The following is a 22639-nucleotide window of genomic DNA, read 5'->3' as shown; positions in this document are numbered from 1 at the left end:
GCTGAAAATATCTATTATCTATTAAAAAGTCATTCAAACAAGTTTTTTTGTGAAGTAAAGAAAAATCTTCTGAAATCATATTTTAAAATACTTTTTAAAAGTTTAAAGTTTTAAAATACTTTTTAAAAAAATACTTTCTAAAAGGAGTTTGGTGCCAGGCACGGTGGCACATGCCTATAATCCCAGCGACTCTGGAGGCTGAGGCAAGAGGATAGTGAGTTCAAAGCCAGCCTCAGCAACAGGGAGGCAGTAAGCAACTCAGTGAGACCCTGTCTCTAAATAAAATACAAAATAGGGCTGGGAATGTCGCTCAATGGCTGAGTGTCCAAATTCAATCCCCAGTACCCCCCCCCCCCAAAAAAAAAAAAAAAAAGGAATTTGGTGAGATGGTACATTTAATACAGCAGAGCACAAAACATCTGTCATTGTAGGACAAAACAGCACATCCTTTTTTGAACATTGTATTTTATGAAGTACTGCTCATGGAAATAAGTTTGGAGTAGAAGGATGACAAAGGAAAAGAAACAGGAAAGCACTTAGATTTTCATTATGGTATAATGATACTTATCAATTTGGCATATTTCCTTTTGGTGATAGCAAAATGTTGGTGGTGAATTTGAGGGATAATTTGAATATTATATTGATTCAGTCATTGGGTAATTTATTAAAAGAAAATTATTAATTTCTTTTGAAATAGTGGGAGAAGGAAAAATTTAAGAGTTGTAAATACTTAAGAGTATAGATTATATTCTCTAAAACTTAAAATTCTTTCAAGAAAATTAAGATAATATTTCACAACAGTGAGTAAGGAAATTATACAGGGGATAATTTGCATTTTGTAGGTGCTTTTAAAAATGTATTTGAATCTACTATACCCAAATATGTCTGAAGAAATGAATGAAAGTATAGTTTGAAGTACTACCAAATGTTATCCCAGTATTGATATAAAGCATATGGTCAAAGGTGCAGAAGCAAGTCTTAGGATGAATTAGAGGGTTTTCTTTTAGGCCAGAGCTTTCATCTTGAACATGTAAAGTAACATCCTATTGACTGAAATACAGAAACTAGTTATATGTGTGAGGTCTTTCAATTAAGTATTTCTCACTGATATCTCCTATCAATTACATGGAGTGCTTCTAAAAGTGAACATTCCTGGGCCCCATTCCAGAGCTACATAATCGTGTCTTTAGACATATACATCTGCCATCTGCATTTTAGTACTTTCCAGCTGATTAAAACAAACAGTTATCCTAGCTCTTTGCTTTTATTTTACAAGAAGAATGAGCCCCAGAGAGGTTAAATAATTTTCCTAAAATAATACAGTTTAGATTGTGGTTGATTGGGGATTAAAATTTAGGTTCTGATGCTTGGTACTTTATACTTTTCCAAGAAATTGTGTTGGACCACCTTCCTCTTCAGTAGGCAGGCCCTATTTTTGGAGTCACTGAAAGAGGAAATGCTAGTCTTTGTGCAGTGTCATGTGACCAACTCTGTGTTCACATCCCAATTTAAGATGATTTATTGATTTCCAGAACATGTTTTATTTGGGTAAAGATCTTGGATTAAAATTATATCATTATGAATTGGGATCGATGGCACATGCCTGTAATCCTAGCGGTTCAGGAGGCTGAGGCAGGAGGATCATGAGTTCAAAGTCAGCCTCAGCAACTTAGCAAGGTGCTAAGCAACTCAGTGAGACTCTGTCTCTAAGTAAAATACAAAAAAAAGGGTTGGGAATGTGGCTCAGTGGTTAAGTGCCCCTTAGTTCTATCCCTGGTACCAAAAATAAAAATAAACTGGGATCAAGTTGTAGTGAATCTTGAATGTCAGGATAAAAGTATGTGTTCTTGTGGGAATGCTACAGAAAGTTTTTCTTTGGGAAATGACATAATGTTACATGCTTATATATATCCTCCAATTTTTAAGATTGTGAAAATATAATATTATATTTATGTATATAATCATTTATATATATATAATCACTATATATATAATCATTAAATAACCTACAACAGCACTTCTTTAGAGGCAATATTGCATAGAACTTAAGAGTAGAGACTGTAGAGTCATACCACTTTGGTTTGATTGCGCTCTAATCAGATTGTACTGTTGTGAACAGTATAACCGATAATTTGACTGGGCAAATTATTTACCTTTTAGTGCTGTATTTTCTGGATCTGCAAAAAAGCAGATGATATTAAGAGTCGATCATAGGGTCACTTTTTGAGAGTTCAGTAAGGTAATATGGGTAAAATCCTCTGTAGGCTCTAACTGTTTCAAGTTCAGTTTTTGGAAAAAAAGCCTTTGATTCTCATCTCAAAGGTCTCTCATGCTGAGGGTGGTCACTATCTATAGTTTATTTTTCTTAAAGTGTTTATTTTTTATTTTTTTGACATGGGGTTTGCTATGTTGTCCAGGCTGGCCTTGAACTCTTGGGCTCAGGCCACCCTCCTGCCTCAGTCTCCCAAGTGCTGGAACTATAGGTGTGTACTTCTGTGCCTGGCTTCATAAAGTGCTTTATATAGATACTATAGGAGTTTCCTTAGTGTTCATTTAATCAACTTGCAGGATTCATATTCCTTCTTTCAAAAATATTAATGTCCATGCATGTTGAATGAATATAAACTACTCTGTGTTGCTTCTGCCACTTGAGTTTATTTCCAGATTGGCTAATTTCAGTGTACTTGGATTGTGTTACTTTATTTTGTGTGTGTGTGTGTGTGTGTGTGTGTGTGTGTGTATTTGGTGCGGGGGATCAAACCCAGTGCTTCATGTATGCTAGGCAAGGGCTGTACCACTGAGCTACACTCCCATCCCAGCATTGTGTTATTTTATTAAATATTACATATATTACATAAATAAACGATAAATATATGGATGTAAGGAGAATTTTTGTTTAAATGAAAACAAATGCTTTGGAAATTTGATAAAGGCAAGTTAATTGCTGAAGAAAAACTTGTCAAGTTAACTTACTAAAATTACTAAAAGGGAAAAAAATAATAAAAATCTAGAAGGAAATTCATATGTAGATTACTTGACAAGAGTCTAAGTGATTTCTTCTTATCTTTAAGTAAATTAAAACCAAAAACTACTGACAGTACATTATTGACTGTCTATGTTTTATGAAGAGATGAGAACCCAAAATTCCAGTCAGGAAACCATACACAAAGAATATGTTTGGACTTGACACCAAAAATCGATGTTCATGGCCAGTACAGTGGCACATGCCTGTAAATTTTTAATTTAAAATATGAACAATTTTTTTTTTTTGGTACAGGGGATTGAAATCTGGGGCACTCAACCACTGAGCCACACCCCCAGCCCTATTTTGTATTTTATTTAGAGACAGGGTCTCACTGAATTGCTTAGGGCCTCACTTTTGCTGAGGCTGGCTTTGAGCTGGCTGTCCTGCCTCAGCCTCCTGAGTCACTGAGATTACAGGTGTGCACCACTGTGCCTGGCTCTTTTTTTTTTTTTTTTAATATTTATTTTTTAGGCATAGATGGCCACAACATAATGCCTTTATTTTTATGTGGTGCTGAGGATCGAACCCGGGTCCCACCCGTGCTAGGCGAGTGCTCTACTGCTGAGCACAATCCCAGCTCTGTGCCTGGCTCTTAATTCATTTTTGAGAGTGAGGTCCATAGACATTTTCCCTCAAGCTTCAGCTTTCTAGTTGCGATATGCTAGTCTTTACATTTCTAGGTTTTTGTTTTTCTAGTAATATAGAAGAGGAAGAAGTTGATCTTTGAATGCTATAAGTCTTGGAATTAAAGAACTAACAGAAATGCAATAAAAGTCAACTATTAAAACATAAGTATTTACATGTAGGTTTTTTAAAAATTAATTTGTCCTTTGCTGATTTTATAGGTTGCTAAATACTGAGAAATTAAACTGTAGTCTCAGATTTTTTTCCTTTTTTTTTTAATTTGGTACTGAGAATTGAACCCAGGGGTGCTTTACCACTGAGCTACATTCCCAATCCCAGACTCTTTTTTAAAAAATTTGAAACAGGGTCTCTAAGTTCCTGAGGGCTTCACCCTGTTGAGGAGGCTGGCCTTGCACTTTTGATTCCTCTGCCTCAGCCTCTCTAAGCACTGAGATTATAGGTGTGTGCCACCCCACCCAGCAAGATTTTTTTCTTTTATGTTGCTAGGGATTAAACCCAGGACCTCAAACATGCTAGTGTGCTACCACTAAGCCATATATCTCTAGCCCCTTTAGTCTTAAGATTTTAAATACATTTTGAATGTCACGGTAGCTTTTCTGATAGTAATAGAGTTGCTGTTCTTTTGGCATTTGAGTATCATTGGATTGATTAATATCTTCATATTTTCTACTAAGAGGCAAGACAATTAATATAAATATCTACAGTGTATTATATATCTTATTTGCTCTGCACAGCAACTTTTCAAGGTAGATATTTTGCCCATGTTTCATGAGAGGCTTGTCAAGACATATTTCTGAGGGCTACATAGCTAAAGTGACTAATGATGAATTCAAATTAATCATTTAAAAATCTTCATAGCTTTCTATTAATCTGAGCATAATATACTAATTCTTGACCAGATAATGAGAATAAATCAGAATTAATCAAAAACTTTGATTTTAATAAATGATTTATCAAAATGAAGATAGTTACTTGATGGGCTAGGGCTGTAGCTCAATGGTAGAGTGCTTGCCTAGCACATGTGAGGCTCTGGGTTCAATCCTCAGCACCATATAAAAATAAATAAATAAAATAAAGGTATATTGTCCATCTACAACTAAATATAAAAAAATAAAGCATTGCTCTAACAATGATGTTAAAAAAAAAAGAGGTAGTTAACTTGAGAGAACTACTTTGAGGTACCCTTAGTTATACTGAATTACCCAAAGTCATTGCAAGTTCCTAATAACAACTTAATTTTGTTCATTGTTGATTCCCAAGCACTTAGAGCAGTATTCATAACATAGTATGTGTTCAGTGAATACATTGAATGAATGTGATTGATTTTATTATATTTTGAAATGATAAAGTAATTTCTATAATCTGGTGGGAGGGGGGCAATAGTTGTACGACATTAAGGATTTCTCCCATTATTAGAGACAAGATACTTAGACCTTGATGGTAGCAAGCTGAAAGAATTGTTGGTTGTTGAAAGTTACTCAAATGATGAACGATGGTGGTGGAGGCCATGGAGACTGAGGAAGAATAAATTTTATTTGTGGTGCTGGAGATTGAACCCAGGACCTTGAGTATGCTAGGTAAAATGTTCTGCCACTGAACTACACTCCCTAGTTCAAGAATGAATTTTAGCAGGGCATGGTGGCACATGCCTATAATCCCAGTGGTTCAGGAGGCTGAGACAGGAGGATCATGAGTTCAAATATAGCCTCAGCAATGGTGAGGCGCTAAGTAATTCATTGAGACCCTGTCTCTAAATAAAATACAAAATAGGACTGAGTTCATTCCCTGCTACCCGCTCCCCCACTCCCCCCAAAAGAATGAATTTTAAACATTGGGGAGGCACAAAAGATTGAGTGAATACAATAGGAGACTGAAGAAAAAAAAGTTTTAAATAGAATTGAAAGAATGAGATACTAATTAAAAAATGCAGTGAAAGAAGGTATGTGAAAAAGTTTCTGTTTGAAGGTTTGATTTTTGAAATGATGGTAGATAATGAGTAGATATATACTCTGTAAATGGCTGGGAACAGAAGAACAAATGAATTGTTGGATCGATGCATGACTAATAATGGGGAGAGCTGAGCCTTAGGAGATAACTATATTGGTAACATTTAGTGGCAGATTTTGCCTTTTTTTTTTTTTTTTTTTTTTTAAGTTCATGTTCATCAGATGGTCCACTACAAGGTGTCTGAAGGCGTGGCTTTCAGTTAAGGAGGAATGTGTGGCAGTAGGTGTCTGGGTTTCTCCAAGTTTATTCCTCTCTTCTGCTGTGTTCATTTTAGCTGTCATTTTACAGCTCTTTTTTTTTAAAGGCTCTTTCTTCCTTGCTCCTAACTCATCTTGCTGTATTTTAAACCAGCTCTGTTTTGCTTGAGGTTTTGGCAAGGAGGGGCCAGCTCAGTTCTGTATTATCTTTTATAAGCTAAGAAATTGTTATTGTTACTTCTGAACCTATCTAAATTTTGCCCCAAATGACTTAGGTTATCTTTTTAAGCACTTCATTACATGCTCAATACAAGTGGTGATATTAATGGATATAAAAATTAAGACAAAGTTAAAAAAAAGTTCATGTTCATCTAAAAGGAGCAGGAAAAAATTAAATGTGTCAGGGAAATTGTAGTTTAATCTTGGGTGGGTATCTTAGCTGCTGAATTCTAGACTATGAGAGCTAACATATAAATATCTCTGTTCTTGCTTTGAGGTTAATGGTCTTATTGTGGAAACTGTACTTCTAATCACCACTTCAAAATAATATATGTCAAAATATAAACCAGTGGATTCTTTAAAAAGGTAATACAATCTTGTATTACTTCTTGGGAAGCTGAGAAGGGAAAAGATGGTATGGAACAGGTTTTAAAGTTGGAACAGTGTTTTGAAACAAGAGTCGAAATTGTGTTTTGGGTGATCTCCTAGGTATCCCAGAACTAGTGTTGTGGCACAGATAATAAAGTTGAAAAATTGGGACAGCTTAAAGGAAGCATGGTACTTAAATGTCTGACAGTTTGATAAGGTTTTATTGAATGGGAAAGAAAAAAAAAGTATAAAGAGAATGACTTTAGAAAATTTTCAGAATTAGGGATGTGAGAACAGTACCAAAAAATTTTGTACTTGAAGGATTTTTATATTGGAATGTTGTTGGTATAGAACAGGGTAACTTGATAAAATGTCAGCATCAGGAACTTAATTTGATTGTTAATTACTGTGAACTATACTTTTTTTGCAAAGGGCAAACATAAGAAACTAGTAGCCTTTGAAGTATGATACATAGTCTAATGTTGTAAGCATTAGTTACAAAATGGAGCACTGAAGTCAGTTGTTTGCACAGCCTTATCCAGGCCATGTCCCATACTTAATAAATCAGAATCTCTATTGTGAAGTCTAGGAATCTGTCATTTTCTACTTTTACCTACTATATGAAAATTAGTAGTTTGTGGATCTGTATTTGGGAGCTAATAATTCAAACATCATGTTAGAACATGGAGAAAAACCAGTAATTTTCTATTACTCTTGTACAGTTCTGTTATTAAAGACAGTAGAATCAGAAAGATTCATCGAAATCCAATTAATTAGATTTAATGTGCATTTTTTTGATTCAGGTTCTCTAGTATGAAAAAAATAGATTAGAATACAGATAGGTGCCATACTTAGTTACCCCTAAAAGTGAAGACATTATTCCACTTGAGATTAAGGAATGAGAATTCCTTAATTCGCCCTTCTCTGGTGGTCTTATTTAAAGGCTAGTAGAGTTACAATAAACAAATTTCATAATCTATACAGGTAAAGTGAATAAAAGATAAATATGTTTGCAGAACTTTTTGTCTTTAAATTTTATTTATTTACTTATTTAGTGGTACTGGGATCAAACCCAGGTCCTCATGCATGCTAAACACATACTTTACCGTTGAGTTATACCTCCGCCTGTTAATTTGGTTTCTAATTATAAAAATGGCTTAGACATTACTTTTTGAAAGAATGTTTCTTTTCAAGGACAAGTAAAGTATACCAGTAAAACAAGTTTTTTATGTCACATTTTGAGTCAGTCAGTAATTTCTTTTAGCCCGTGATTTTCAAAATGCTTTCCAGAAAGCCCTAGGCTTTTCCTGTAGCTTAACTGGTAGTTGAGTACATACAGGCCTGTACATTTCTCCCACCATTTTTTTTTAACCATGAACATAAAAAATATGAGGTACAAATGCCCACTGTACTTATTGGCAGATATTACTATCACTTGTAGCTTTTTCTATTATATTTGGCAGTAGCCTTAACACCATATTCGCATTGATGCTATCCATCTTTGGGAAAAGTATAGGAGAGTAAAGCATTATTCATCTTAAAATCAAAATAGATGCTTAGATTTTTGTGTGAGATTTCATTTTTAGGAAAGTTGTTACCAATGTTTAAAAAAGCTTAAAGGCCACAATTGCAAAGTCATTTATTTTAGTTTAATTTTTGAGGTAATTGTAGATTCATGTGCAATATTATGAAATAATAGAAAGAGTCAGTGTGTCCTTTACCAGCTTCCCTGAATGGTAACATCTTGCAGAATTGTAGTACAATGTCACAATAAAAAATTGACATTGAGGGCTGGAGATGTGGCTCAAGCGGTAGCGCGCTCGCCTGGCATGCGCGCGGCCCGGGTTCGATCCTCAGCACCACATACAAACAAAAGATGTTGTGTCTGCCGAGAACTAAAAAAGAAATAAATATTAAAATCTCTCTCTCTCTCTAAAAAAATTAAAAAAAAAATTGACATTGATACAATCCATCCATTTTATTCAGATTTTTCCCAGTTTTACTTGTACTTCCTTGTTTACATTTTGTTCTATGCATGATTACCTGTGTCCACCACCACAATTGATACGGAACAGTTCCATCATTGCAAAAATCCTTGGTATTGCCCTTTATATAGTTGTATTCACTTTTCTCTTCTCCCCGTGACTCTGTTTTTCATTTCTGTAATCTATCATTTTACGAATATTATGTAAATAGAATTTTACAGTATGTAACTTTGGGGATTGTCTTTTTAAAAAGTCAGCATGATTCCTTTAAAATTAATCCAAATTGTTGCATGTATCAATAGTCTTTGCTAAGAGTGTCCCATTTAATATTATTTTCACATTTGTTAGCTAACACATAGAACATACAACTTTAAACCTTTTAAATTTACAGAATTTTAATGTTGTTCCTCATATTTCCTTTGTTAGCTTTTCTGCTTTCCTACTGTCACAAATCCCTAAGTTCCATAGGACTGTAGGGAGCATGTTTTAAAAATTACTCATGTGGGGCTGATGATATAGCTCAGAGGTAGAGCACATGCTCAGCCCTTGGGTTCAATTCCCAGTACTACCACCAAAAAAAAAAAAAAAAAAAAGTGTTCATGTAGGACTTGGGCTATAACCCAGCAATAGGGCATTTGTCCAGGATGTGTGAGGCCCTGAGTATTGATCCCCAGCCCTGAGGGGAAATTGACTTATATATATAATAATTACTTTTCTATAAATGGAAGAAATTTTATAACTCATTGAGCTGTATGGTGTTGTGCTTTGCAGTACTCACTTAATACTTTTGTACATGAGAATGAGATTTTAAGAAATTTGGGAAGGTAATTATTCTTTTTGCTTCTTTTACTGTGATAGGTGGGAGGTGATTATTCTTAAGTAAAAATTCTTTTTTGTATTTGTGTATTGAACAGTGCATTCTAAAGTTCCAGGACACATGGTGAGTAGAAAGCAGGCATAGATAACTTTTTAGGATGAAATGACTTGTGAGTCATTTCATCCTAAAAGTTATGAAGAATATAAACCAAGGTTAAGCTTAATTCTGAGGGAAAAAAAAAAAAAAAATGACAGGGTTTCATAAGTTGCCCAGGCTGGCTCAAATTTGTGATCCTCCTGCTTCAGCCTCCCCAGTTTCTGGAATTAAGGTGTGTACCACTCACACACTTTTTTTTGTGTGTGTAAGAAATAGAAATCATACATATTTATACCTGGAAACCCAAACCTAATCAGATACTAACAATATCTGAGTTGCAATTTGCATAGAAGGTCACATTTGACTACTTTTTACTTTATAGTTCAGGGATCTCCAAAACTTTGGGAATAACAAATATTATTTTAAAATAATAGAGTGGGGAATTTAAAAACTGGATAAAATTTAAATTAATTTATTCTAAGTTGAGGGGGTTTGGAATGGAGAAGTATACAATAGTTGAGCTGGTTACAAAATTGGTGTTGAGAACAACCTCCCAAAAGCCTTTTTAGGCCGGGTGTAGTGGCACATGCCTGTAACCCCAGCGACTCAGGAGGTGGAGGCAGGAAGATCACAAGTGCAAGGGCAGCCTCAGCAACTTTGTGAGGTCCTAAGCATCTTAGGGAGACTCTGTCTCATAATAAAAAAAAACTGTGGGATGTAGTTCAGTGTTAAAGTGCCTCTGGGTTTGATCCTCAGTATCCACCACACCCACCCCCATCAAAATATTTTGTTATGTCTTATTCATACATGTATTTTTTTAAAAAAAATCAATAGACTTTATTTTTTAGAGCAGTCCTAGGTTCACAGCAAAATTGAACAGAAAGTACAATTCTCATGTGTGTCTACCCCAACTCAGGCACAGCATCTCTCTACATCAACATCTTTCATCAGTGTGGTACATTCGTTACATTTCATGAACCAGCACATCATTATCAAAGTCCATAATTTACATTAGGGTTCACTCTTTGTGTTCATGTATTATTTTAAAACACATATTTTAAACTTTTTAAAGTTTAAAAAGTTGTTCTTGATTCTCTAGCTTACTTTGATTCACATCTCTAATGGGCTAATGATATAATAAATTGGATTGCTAGGTAAGCTATATGGAGTTCCCCAAAGACCTGGCTGATTTGTCTCTGCTTTGGCTTTATAGGGATGGTTTTACTCATTGAGTAATCTGAGTGTTTTGCATTGGTTCTTTCTTTAAGATACTAATCTTAATCAGAGCCATTCTTGTTTTGGCAAAAATTCTATAAAAAGGACTTTGGGGGTCCAGATAGCTTATTTATGTTGCCATTTCTCTGTGTAAAGAATTTTAGTTTAAGGGGCTAGGGCTTGTGGCCTAGTGTCAGAGTGTTTGCCTAGCATGTGTGATGCACTGGGTTCGATCCTTAGTGCCCCATAAAAATAAACAAATAAAATGAAGGCATTCTGTCTGTCTATAGCTACAAAAAATTTAAAGATAAAGAATTTCACTTAAAATAATTGGAACTGTATGTTTGGAGTGTATAATAAAGTGGTGTGGCTGTTGGTTTTTTAAATGAAACTACTTGTAACATAGTCTCTAAATTTGTAGTACAATACAGAAGCATCCTTCTTTCCTGAAAAGAATGGGTTCTGGAATAGATGAGAATCTCATAGGAGCTTATTAAATTTTTATAATAGCCAGAAATTGTTCTCTAGCACTCATTTTTTTTGTTCGTTTGTTTGGGAGATACTGGGGACACTCATCCACTGAGCCACATCCCCAGCCCTATTTTGTATTTTATTTAGGGACAGGGTCTCAATGAGTTGCTTAGAACCTCACAATTGCCAAGGCTGGCTTTGAACTTGCGATCCTCCTGTCTAAGCATCCGAGGCTGCTGGAATTACAGCCGTGCACCACCATGCCCACTCCAGTACTCATTTATAAAGAGCTTTAAGTATTTAATTCCAGGAAATGTTACCTAATTATAACTACTGAGTGCGCCATACAAATCCTTAAACAATTCAGAAACATATTCTGTGGTTGTTCTCTACAGGTGAGGAAACTAAGCCTTAAGGAGAGTACATAACCATTATTAAATGGCATGACGTGAAAGCAAAAGCATTGCTACTCTGATATTGAGTTTAATAGTAATGGTTGGAATTGCACTAAATGGGATACAGTGAAACTCTAAAACTCCTACTCAGAAAATGTGCATTTGAACATTGAATTATGTGTATGTGTTTTAGTTTTTCAAGCAAATCACCAACAAAAACCATGACTAAAGACTGATATTTCTCAATAGAAAGATAGAATGTTATTTGCCTGAGGAGTATAGTGTAAGTTGAATTGGTGAAATCCTGTCTCTGAAAACTGTTTTTTTTTTGTGTGTGTGTGTATTTGTTTATGTGTACTGGGGATTTAACCCAGGGGTACTTTACCACTGAGCCACATCCCTTGCTCTTTTTATTTTGAGACAGGGTCTTACTCAGTTGCTTAGGGCCACTCTAAACTGCTGAGGCTGGCCTTGAACTTGGGATCTTCAAGAGACAGGGTCTTATTGAATTGCTTAGCATCTCACTAAGTTGCTGAGGCTGCCTTTGAACTCCAGATCCTCTTGCCTCAGCAGAGTGTGCTCTGCCTCGACTTTCAGGTCCCTTAATTCTTAAGAGTTACTTTCAGCTTTTTAGTGAGACGTGCTTATTTCTGAAAATAATGGGCAATTTTATCTTTATCCTTTGATTACATGCTTTGCACTTTTCCTGAAACATTTCATACTGATTTTAGACTTGGAGCCTGTACTTTTCCACTTTTCTGTTATTCTAATGCATTATGTGGAATGAATGTAAGTTTGCTAACTAGATCAGGTTTGGTAGAAGAATAAGATGAATTTTGTTCCATTTTGTTTAATGTACCAGAGTAAATGCAAACCAGTATTCTGGAGTGAGATATTTCTAGAATTAATTTTTCTTTTAGGGAGAAACAGCTGTCAGTTTTTCCCCTCTAAGTTTAAATGATAGGGTTTAAAAAAAAATTTTATCAGTCATGTGACAAATGTTAATTTCAGGCAAACTATAAGCTAAAAGCAAACCACTTGAGTTCAAATCCTAATTTGACTATTTATTGACTATTAACATTGGACAATTTTATCCTCTCTGCCTCATCTATAAAATGAAGATAATAATTATACCTGTAACTTAGGCTTGTTGTGAGGATTAAGCATTATAAATACTTGGTATTTGTTCATTATTATAACCACTAGTTGGGGAGGTTTGAATATCAGATAAGAACTTGCAGAGTACTATCAGGTACTAAGATAAGCCCAGCTAGAGAAATATATACTCATTGTCTTATCAGGTATGTAATTTATAGCTTTTTAAAATCTTACATTTATTCTGTTGTTTTGATTATCAGAAATAATCTAATAGATTTGTGATTATAAGATGTAAACTATAAGATCATTGACACAGCCAACCTCCATATTTACTTGAAACAAAGAGCACTGAAATGACTTGCCTAAGATTTCATAGGTATTAACTTGGAATGGATCCGGTTTTGGGGGGGGGGGGGGCGGGGAGTGGATCTTGATTGAGCATTTTTTATTATGTATTAGCTACTATAAATAATAAAATATTAAATTGATGACCAAATTTAATTTCTGATTATAGGAAATCTTAGATACATGGTCCCTCACCATTTCTTTTCTAGTTTATTAATTTCCATTAGTAATTAAGCCAAAAATTCACCTATCTCTTAGTGGCATACATCCAATAAATATTAAATAGTCAATATTTATCGAACACAGTGTGAGGTCTTATAAAGAAAAGAAAGGTAATGGATGACCCTTTCCTCAAAGAGATTGTTAGATTAGGCATTTTATTGTAATTTTAGGAAAAAAATTTTCCTCCCATTTTCATTATTTTTGTCCTTCGGGTGATCTTTTCAGTTTTCTTTTTTAGCATGGTCTTAAAAGCAGCTTCAGTCTTTAGCTTTTCAGATAGACTGTTTTCTGTCTGAAATTGCTTTTTCCATCTTTAATTGCTTTTTTTACCTTTTGTTTTTATTATTTTTATCATTGGCTTGTTAAGTTTTTTTAATATTGTATTTTTCCAGTATCTTCAGTTTGATTTGGTATTTAACTTAATTGTTGCCTCTGTTGTGTTTATGTTCATTTGTGTAAAGAGTTGAAGATTAAATATATCACTTTAGGAATTTGCTGCTATTTTTGTGTGAGTCCCTTTGGTTTTAGGTACCATGTTAATCAGAAGTACCTGGAATTCTGTGCCATTTAAAAATAGCTCAATGCTCCTATGTTCACTTGGTTTCTAGGTCTATTCTGGATAGCAGGTTTTGTGAAGACATTTATTCTTTCTTGGACCTCAGATTTCCCAGACATCTCATGGTATTTCCTTTTATATTATTTCATTAATGGCTGCCATTTATTCTTAGTGTATTTTGTATATATCTTATTTGACAGTTGGATGAACAGTTTTTTTTATTCTTCACATATATCAAAGTTTGTGATAATTGTTTGGATTATTTTAATTTTCCCTCCTTATGCCTGTGTTATGAGCTCACTTTTTTCCTGCTTACTACATTGACTTTACCATTAAAAAATTTTTTTTAAGAGTCAATTTTTTGTGTGTGGGAGGGCAGTATTGTTAATTGAACCCAGGGCCTCCTGATGTTAGCAAGTGCCCCATCTGTAAGCTATATTTCCTGCCCCTTTTAAATTTTTATTTTGAGACAGGGTCTCTCTCTCTCTCTCTGGCCCACGCTAGCCTCAAGGTTGCAAACCTCCTACCTCAACCTCCCAAGTAGTTGGAATTACAAGCATGAACCTCTATAGGATTTTATTATCAACTAGATTTTTAAGCAATATGAGTTTTTTTTTTGGCAATAGTGCTTTTGATATTATTGGAAATAATGGAATATTTGCCATTTTATGGTCTCAGTAGATAGGACCTCTTCTGATCAGTTGTGAGTAGTTACTGGTATCCTTTTCTATTGGGTCAAACTCGGAGTGTAACGTTCTGTTTCAGATGTGATGATGTGTCTTTATCCTGAGGATGAGCATTTGTGTTTATAGAGAGATGAAGTTCTGGGGATGTCATCTATTTGTTTTTATAGCATTTGATATATAGATTGGCAGTTCATTTAGTTAGTGAGGCCAGAGGTGTGATTTGTCCTAGAAGCTATAATTCATTTTCCAATCCTTTGTAATGTTGTGTTCCAGGCACAATAAAGATTAGGGGGAGAGGCAAAAATAACACAGATAAAAGCCACTGTCCAAGTTGTAGCAAGTTCTTCAATGTTATCTAAAAACAGCTCAAAATAGTGCTTATTGAGGATTGTATATCTAAGAATGAAAACACCATTATATAGGTACCCTAGTAAATCATTTTAGATTAAAAATATTATTGATTTACTTAAAAATACATAAGAACATGCTTTTTACTTTCTAGTTCCTACCTCTGGTAAACAAATGCACAACTGAATGTACATACACCTAAAAATACAAGACTTCTCATAAGTCTTATATAAAGATGAACAAGTTGAAGAAAACCTCTACCAACCAGATGCTATTAACAAGACTTTTTTTTTTTTTTAATTGCAGTTGGTACCTGTTATTAGGTCCAAGTCTTTAGCATCTTAAGGAAATACAGAATAATATAACGTCTGGATAGAACAAACTTGTAGTTTTATACATTGTTTGCATTTGTCACATAGAAATTTTATAATTTTATAGCCTTGTGCTAGTTAATAAATATGGGATTTATGAAGTAATTCTACTATGGTTATGGCGACAGAAAAGAAGGTAAGACATTTCCTTTTGTTCACTTTGCTTCGGTTATTTTGGGAAGAGACTTTTAATTTGTGGAGTGAAGATAAAAATATGGCAAGTAGGGCTGGGGATATAGCTCAGTTGGTAGAGTGCTTGCCTTGCATGCACAGGGCCCTGGGTTCAATCCCCAGCACCACCCCTCCAAAAAAAAAAGGCAAGTAAAGAACCTTAATTATTTTACTTTCAAAAGCTATTAGAAGATTCTCTTTAAATGAGATCTACAGAGTTTTTCTAGTTACACGTTGTTTTGTTATGAAATAAGAATTCTTGTTAGGTGACTACAGGTTGAGTATCCCTTGTCTGAAGTGCTTGGGACTGGAAGTGTGATTTTGGGATATTTGCATTAACTTTACAAGTTGAGCATCCCCAGTCCAAAAGTCTGAAATCTGAATGAATGGATTTCAGAGTATTTTGAATTTCAAATTGGGGGTGTGCAAACTGTACTATATATCGATTGCTTAAATATATGTGAAACATTCTTTCTGCTTTACATTAATTTCATTTTTTTCATAGAAATTCTATAAGGGTAAATCCCCATTTTGTAAATATGGAACCTGGTACATAGTTGTGTTTTTTTGTTAAAAACGTGCTGGGGATTGAACCCAAGGTCTTGCAAATGCTAAGTAAGTGCTGCTGAGCTACCCTCCTATCTCTATTTATTGTATTTTGAAAAGGATTTCTCTAATGTGTCCAGGCTGACTTTGAACTTGGGATCCTCCTGTGTCAGCCTATGGAGTAGCTGGGATTACTGGAATGGGCCTCTGTGTCCAACTCTTGGGTTAAATAACCTGTCTAGCATCACACACATCTAGTAAATGATAGGCTCCAAAGTTACTGTTTTTAATTTTTAGGGGGTAATTACTAAGTGTTGTTTTTTTGTTAAAATTGTTTTATGTGTGTGTGGAGATTTTTGTTTTGTTCTGAGGTGGGGTCTTGCTGTTTCCCAAGCTGGTCTTAACTCCTGGGCATAAGCCATCCTCCTTCCTCAGCCTCCAGAATAACTGGAACTACTACATACATGTGCTATCGTGTCTAGCTTATTGTATATTTTTATACTATAATAATTTATAATCTAGTAGTGTTCTTCTGGTTACACATTGTTTAAAAGTAAAGACTGGTTTTCTTATAGAATTCAAACCATTTTTAACATCTCATTTTCCCATTTTGTTAATTTTTTTCCTCAGAAGGTCTGAACTTATAATTTATACCATGTGTGAAATAGAAATTGACCTTTACAGGTATTGTCAAGTTTAATAGTAAAAATTAAATATAAATGCAAGGACTGCTATTTGAAGAAATACTGTTGTTCTTTACTTCAGGTATAGCATTAACAGATAGGGACTATATTGACTGTTGTTTTCTAGTTTATGGAATTGTTGATTTTGTTCCCAAGTTGTATTATGTCATTATTGAAAAGCCTTTGAGTAGATATTTTAAAAACAACATATTTAGCAAGTGTTATAGAGTGAATTTAGATTAGGAAACTTGATGTTGAAACTGAATGTCTTTTAGTTACTGTCATAAGTTTGTTTAAAAGACACCAAGTTTATTAGTTTTCTCTACTAACTGGTATTAATTAGAGTTAGTAACTCTGTGCAGTTAATGACTCTAGAGAACCCTAGAGTTCTTTCTTGATATTCATAGATTTATATATTATGGAAAATAAATTGATTTTTATTTTAAATAGTTTTCTTTGTATACATGTATAAATAGTATAATAGCATTGATTCAAATTCTGGTATCATCTCAAACTGAGCAACCTTGGTTCAGTTATTTAGCCTTTTTTTTAATGTGTTTCTAGGTGGTAAAATGGATATACCTACCTCAGGACTGTGAGGCTTCAATAGACCATTCATGCAAAAGGGTTTAGTATGGTGCTTAGATAAGTTGTTAATATATTGTTAGATTACTCACTGAACCAAGAAGACTTGTTTTTGAATACTAATAAGTTCCAATTTTATCTTTTAAAATGAATAACATTTGTTGGCTGTTTACTGAACAATATCCCTTAGAATATGTCTTAGGTAATCTTTTTTTTTTTTTTTTCTTGTTTTGTTTTGGTACTAGGAATTGAACCCAGGGGTGCTCTACCACTTAGCTAAATCCCCAACTCTTTTTGAGAGAGAGTCTCACTGAGTTGCTGAAGCTGGCCTTGATTTTTCTATCCTCTTGCTTCAGCCCTCCAGAGTTGCTGGGATTACAGGCCTGCATCCCTGCATGTACCTGGCAGTAATCCTTCTTGTAGTATCCTAAATTCATTCCCTAAGGAAGATTATGATTTAGAAACTTGTTTTCTTTTGTTATTATTTTGGGAACCTTGCACATGTTAAACATGGGCCCTGCCACTGAAATATACCCCCAGAAGCTTTTATTTTGATCATGATTACACAACTTAATTCCAGAAAAATAAATGAAATAGATACCTCACTGAGCATATTGCTATTTGAGATCTTAATAAAGAATGCTTTCTTTACCTGTTATTTACTATTATTATACAGTGTGATTGTAGCTAGTTAAGATAGTTCTTAACTGTTTTGTTCCCATTTCTTTTAAACAGGGTTTGTGGATGCACTTAGATGTTTGCAATGAGCACTGTGGCTGGCATGCCCCAGTGTTTTGGATACCAATGCATAGGACTCCATAGTAATCGAATTTACCAGAGGCGAACGTCATGAGCATAGTGATCCCATTGGGGGTTGATACAGCAGAAACGTCATACTTGGAAATGGCTGCAGGCTCAGAGTAAGTATTTAAGTCAAGGTATTTTTGGATTGAGAAGGGGAAAATATTTTATACAATCATTTTAGTACAACCAACCAGTGCTTAATCTGTATTTATATTTTTTGTCTTTTTGTATTTTTAGCTGAAATATCAGAAGCTTAAGGGCCAAAATTTCTTTAGCTAAGATTACTTCTGCTAATAACTTTTGAGCCAAAATGCTGTGTTTTTTAAAAATTATTTTTTGTCTTTTCCATTTACTGATTGTTAGCATCAAGCTTCAAGATAGATGGGTGTGGTGGCACATGCCTGTAATCCCAGCTACTCAGTAGGCTGAAGCAGGAGGATCACAAGTTCAAGGCCAGCCTGGGCAACTTAATGAGACCCTGTATCCAAATAAAAAACTTTAAAAGGGCTGGGAGTATAGCTCACTGGTAAAGTGTCCTTGGACTCAATCTTTAGTACTTCCACTCTTCCCCAAAAAGAAGATAATAGGTTGTTTTAATGTTAAGATTTTTTATTTATATATTGGAAAGTAATTTGGTTTTAAATTTTAATCTTTTTTTCACCTTGAGATATTGGGGATATAAACTCATGGCCTCACACAGTAGGCAAGCATTCTACCTCTGAGCTGTAACCCCAGCCATAAGTTTTATATTTTAATCCTAACTAACAATACATCGATATATTATGCTATCCATTTAAGTTTAGGATTTTCATTTTTTAAGAAGAAAGTTGAGTTGAAAAATAAACTTAAGTCATTTTTAAATAGAATAAAGGGAGTGTTTCCTGCTGGATTATTGTTTTGACAACTTTTGTTTTTATGGGCGCCATTTCTGAAGGATTCAATGAAAGATTCTTACCTTGCCTCTAGACTATTTGGAAATAGGTACTTGTCTGCATAGACGTAAATGTCTTTTTTGGTTTTGAGTGACTGCTACTTAAATACTAAGTTATTGCTATGAAAGTTGTTAAGTTCAAGTGAGTATTGAGCTGAGGGATGGAAAGATCAAATGTTTATTATCTGGTTGACTGTATAGATGTATCTTACTTAATGGGACTGACTGCAGGATACTGGATAAAATGTAATTTAAATTTTAAAAAAAGGAAAAATTTTCTTTATTTTAGGACTCCAGAAATTGTCACATGGAACGCAAGAAAATAGACTTACTGTTCCTCCTTTTGCTGGCATTTCTAGTGGTCTAGAAGCATTTTGTTTTTACTACTCTGGTTCTGCCATTGGGAAAGACACATAGATGCTCTCTAGTACTTTTATGCTACACATTACATTTAACTGTATGATTATTATATGTTTTTTTTTTTTTTTAATATTTATTTAGTTTTAGTTATCGGCGGACACAACATCTTTGTTTGTATGTGGTGCTGAGGATCGAACCCGGGCCGCACACATGCCAGGCGAGCGCGCTACCGCTTGAGCCACATCCCCAGCCCTTATTATATGGTTTTTAAAAACCATTATAAATTACACAATTTAATTCCAATGAAAATAAATGAAATAGATTCTCTGTCTGCACTACATATAAGTTGCTTTTGGTTTTGGTTTTGGTAAATAAAAACATTCCCAAACAAGGCACTATTAGGAAAATTAACTGTCACTCATTCTGCCAAAATACGGATACTATGAAGGAAGGAAACCCAGAAGCAAGAATTGAGAGGCACCAGGTTGAAAGTATTAAATTTTAGTCTTTGTTTCTTTTTTTGTGGTGTTTTAATTTGCAGTTTTAGGATTAAACACAAGGCCTTGTGCATTCTAGGCAAGCAGTACTTTACCACTGAATTAATATTGCCCAGTCCCTGGACTTTAAAAAAAAAAAAAAACAACATAAAGTATCCAATAGATACATATCCAAATCTAATGAGTTATAGGCATTTGGGTAATAAAAATTATTTGCTCTCTAGAAATATTAACCTCTACATTCCTTATTTATTTATTTATTTATTTATTTATTTATTTATTTATTTATATAAATATATTTATGTATAATTAGTCTAGTATACAGTGTGTGAGAGAGAGATCTTTGCTTTGTTCATGTGACTGGTATGTGTTTAAAAGGCAATTTACAGAGGCAATTTACAAAGCCTTGTGTTAATTATACAGTTACAAAGGAATGAATAACTTGCTGGAAGAGGGGTAAATAAATAGCTGCCTGTTTGCTTTGTTAAATGTATTCATAGGATACATATATAATTACAGGATAACTGTGACTTATATTATGGAGTCAAATCTTTAAATACTTCTGATTCAGGAAAAGTTTTTTTGTTTCTCGCAAAGGTGTATGTCCCTCAGACATAATTCAGAAGGCAAAGTGCCAAATTTTGTTATGGGACCAACCATCAGAATTTTTGTATTTTTAAATTCTCCTTTTTTATGTAAGACCTGTAAGCTCAGAAAGACCCTTAAGTCACATTTCCCCCTTTTCCATGAAAATATAAACTTTGGAAATGTTTTCATGATAAAATTTTATATAACTAGCATATGGCTTTCTTTTTACTTCCAACATATCATGTTATATAAGATGGAAGAGCTTGTTGGGTGTGGTGGCACATGCTTGTAGTCCCAGGTACTCAGTACTTGGGAGGCCGAGGCAGGAGGATTACTTGAACCTAGGAATTTGAGGTGACCCTGGACTACATAGTGAGACCTTATCTACAAAAACAATCAAAAAACACTGAAAGCAAGAGATTGGGGAAAGGATGCATGGAATTCCCTTGTATGTTCCCTTTGTAACCTCTTTATGAATATATAATTATTTCAAAATAAAGTTTATTTAAAAAGGATTATTTTTTATTGTATTATGGGCATATAGTTTTTATTGCATATTTTTTAAAAAGATTGTACTAATTAAATACAGTGTATCACTAATAAACTAATTTAAAATTTGGAAGGTACTCAATGTTTTTATATTGAATAAGTTAATGTATTGGATCAAAATTTATACTAACTTCTAAGGCTATGAAAGAAAACTTATTAGATCACTTATGCTCATCTGGTCTACCCTAGTAGACTAGTATTTTATGGGTAGAAAATTGAAAGTTTACTTCAAGATCTATGAAGAAAGGGTCTGCTAAATGCTAGTGTTTTAGTTTCTAATAACATTTATTTTGGGATAATTGTATCTCTAAAATAAAACTCATTTCCACCAGCTCCATTTTCTTTATTACATAATTGTTTTCCACTCATCAGTAAGTTTTGACAATTTCAATTTTGATTTCATTTTGTCTTCCTTGAGGATAGAGACCTTATATTTACTATTTATATTTAACCGTTGCCTTGACTAGAGTTGGACCTTCCTAAACCCTTGAACTATAAAGAATAATTTTAAAGTACTTTTGGAATAACTGGTTACTAAGAATTGATAGACTGTGAATTAGGGATATCTGCTCTGTAAGAAGAATAAAATTTTGTTTCATGGCTTATATTTTTTCGTAAAGCAATTGTAAACTTTCCACAGTCCAATTTAACTAAAAGTGCTTTATTTAAAAATAACTTTATGCATAAAATCAAAAACCAATACATACATCTAGTGAATAAAAATGGAATTGAAACAAGCTACTTATATTGGAGACTCTTGTATAAAACCCAAAGAAATTGCCTTCTAGCTACTCTTGAATCTTAGCATAGTCATTTGTTCCTAGATTTGAAAAATACCCATCACAGCATACAGGTTAACATGATAACTGACTGGTATAATTATTGGTACAATAAAAGAACATGGAAAAATAATATTAAAGGGAAAATGAGCAAAGGTATTAATATAATTTTGAAAAAACCTGGTTAACAAATTTTTTAAACCAGGAAACTATATCTGTGGAGTCCTTTGATTAGCTCCATGTCCATAAATGTAGGCTAATATTAGAAATAGACTTCTTGTTATGGCATAATTTTGAAAACTAACAAGTCGAGAGGAAGCACAGTTTGGATCATCATTTATAAGCACCTACTATGTAAAAAGTGTTTTGCTAGAGACTAGGGGTTAAAAAAGTGAAGTTTAAAATTTTATCCCTATTCCTAAGGAAATTATAATCAATTGGAAAGTCAAAACTCTTAAAACCAGAGAGTTTAGAAATGTAATATGAGTCACATATGTAATTAAAATTTTCTAGTTGCCATATTAAATGTTTTTAAAGAGATGAGATCAATGTTGTTATGTATTTTACTTAAGTGAATATACCTAAAGCATTATCTTAGCATATTATCAGGATAAAATATGGAGATATTTTATGTCCTTTTTTCACACTTAGTCCTTGAAATCCTGTTTATGTGTTACACTTCCACACCTATCTGTTCCAACTAGTCACATTTCAAGTAATCATTAGACTTTGTATATAGTGACTACTGTATTGAATAAAGCAACTCTGAGACTAAATAACAAGGTAGAAGGATGTCAGAGGAGAAAAGAACAGGTTTGTTACGAAAGTTGTGAAAGTGAGGCATAACAGGCTCTTTCTGAACAAGAAGGATAAGGATATAAATTAGCTGTTGTCATTTTCATTTTATAGATTGAGGAAACTGAGATCATGGCAGATAAGCAGCAGAAGCAGAACTTAATGATGTGTTGAATTTAGTTTTTTTCTATTGTAGCACTTTTGGTAATATTATTTCAAAGAACTACTTTGATTTGACATATAGTAGTAGCTTCAGTTCTAGCAGGAATATATGACTGCATACA

At 33.8% G+C, this 22639-nt stretch overlaps 1 protein-coding gene across 4 annotated transcripts in view; it reads left to right on the top strand.

Moving 5' to 3' along the window:
• The window catches only part of Kmt2e (lysine methyltransferase 2E (inactive)), a 94964-nt gene that overhangs the window by 9361 nt on the left and 62964 nt on the right, over positions 1 to 22639 (top strand). For 3 of the 4 annotated variants that reach the window (XM_071613206.1, XM_071613215.1, XM_027926452.3), the window contains exons 2-3: positions 13715 to 13787; positions 17788 to 17972. In XM_071613206.1, the coding sequence (XP_071469307.1) occupies positions 17902 to 17972 (71 nt within the window). In that variant the 5' untranslated portion in view covers positions 13715 to 13787; positions 17788 to 17901. The remainder of the gene's footprint in view (positions 1 to 13714; positions 13788 to 17787; positions 17973 to 22639) is intronic. The other variant, XM_027926451.3, reaches the window with a different exon arrangement.

The sequence above is a fragment of the Marmota flaviventris genome, chromosome 1, assembly GCF_047511675.1.
Source record: "Marmota flaviventris isolate mMarFla1 chromosome 1, mMarFla1.hap1, whole genome shotgun sequence".
Lineage (NCBI taxonomy): Eukaryota > Metazoa > Chordata > Mammalia > Rodentia > Sciuridae > Marmota > Marmota flaviventris.
Note: the sequence above shows the minus strand (reverse complement) of the source record. Positions and strands in the feature narration are given on the sequence as shown.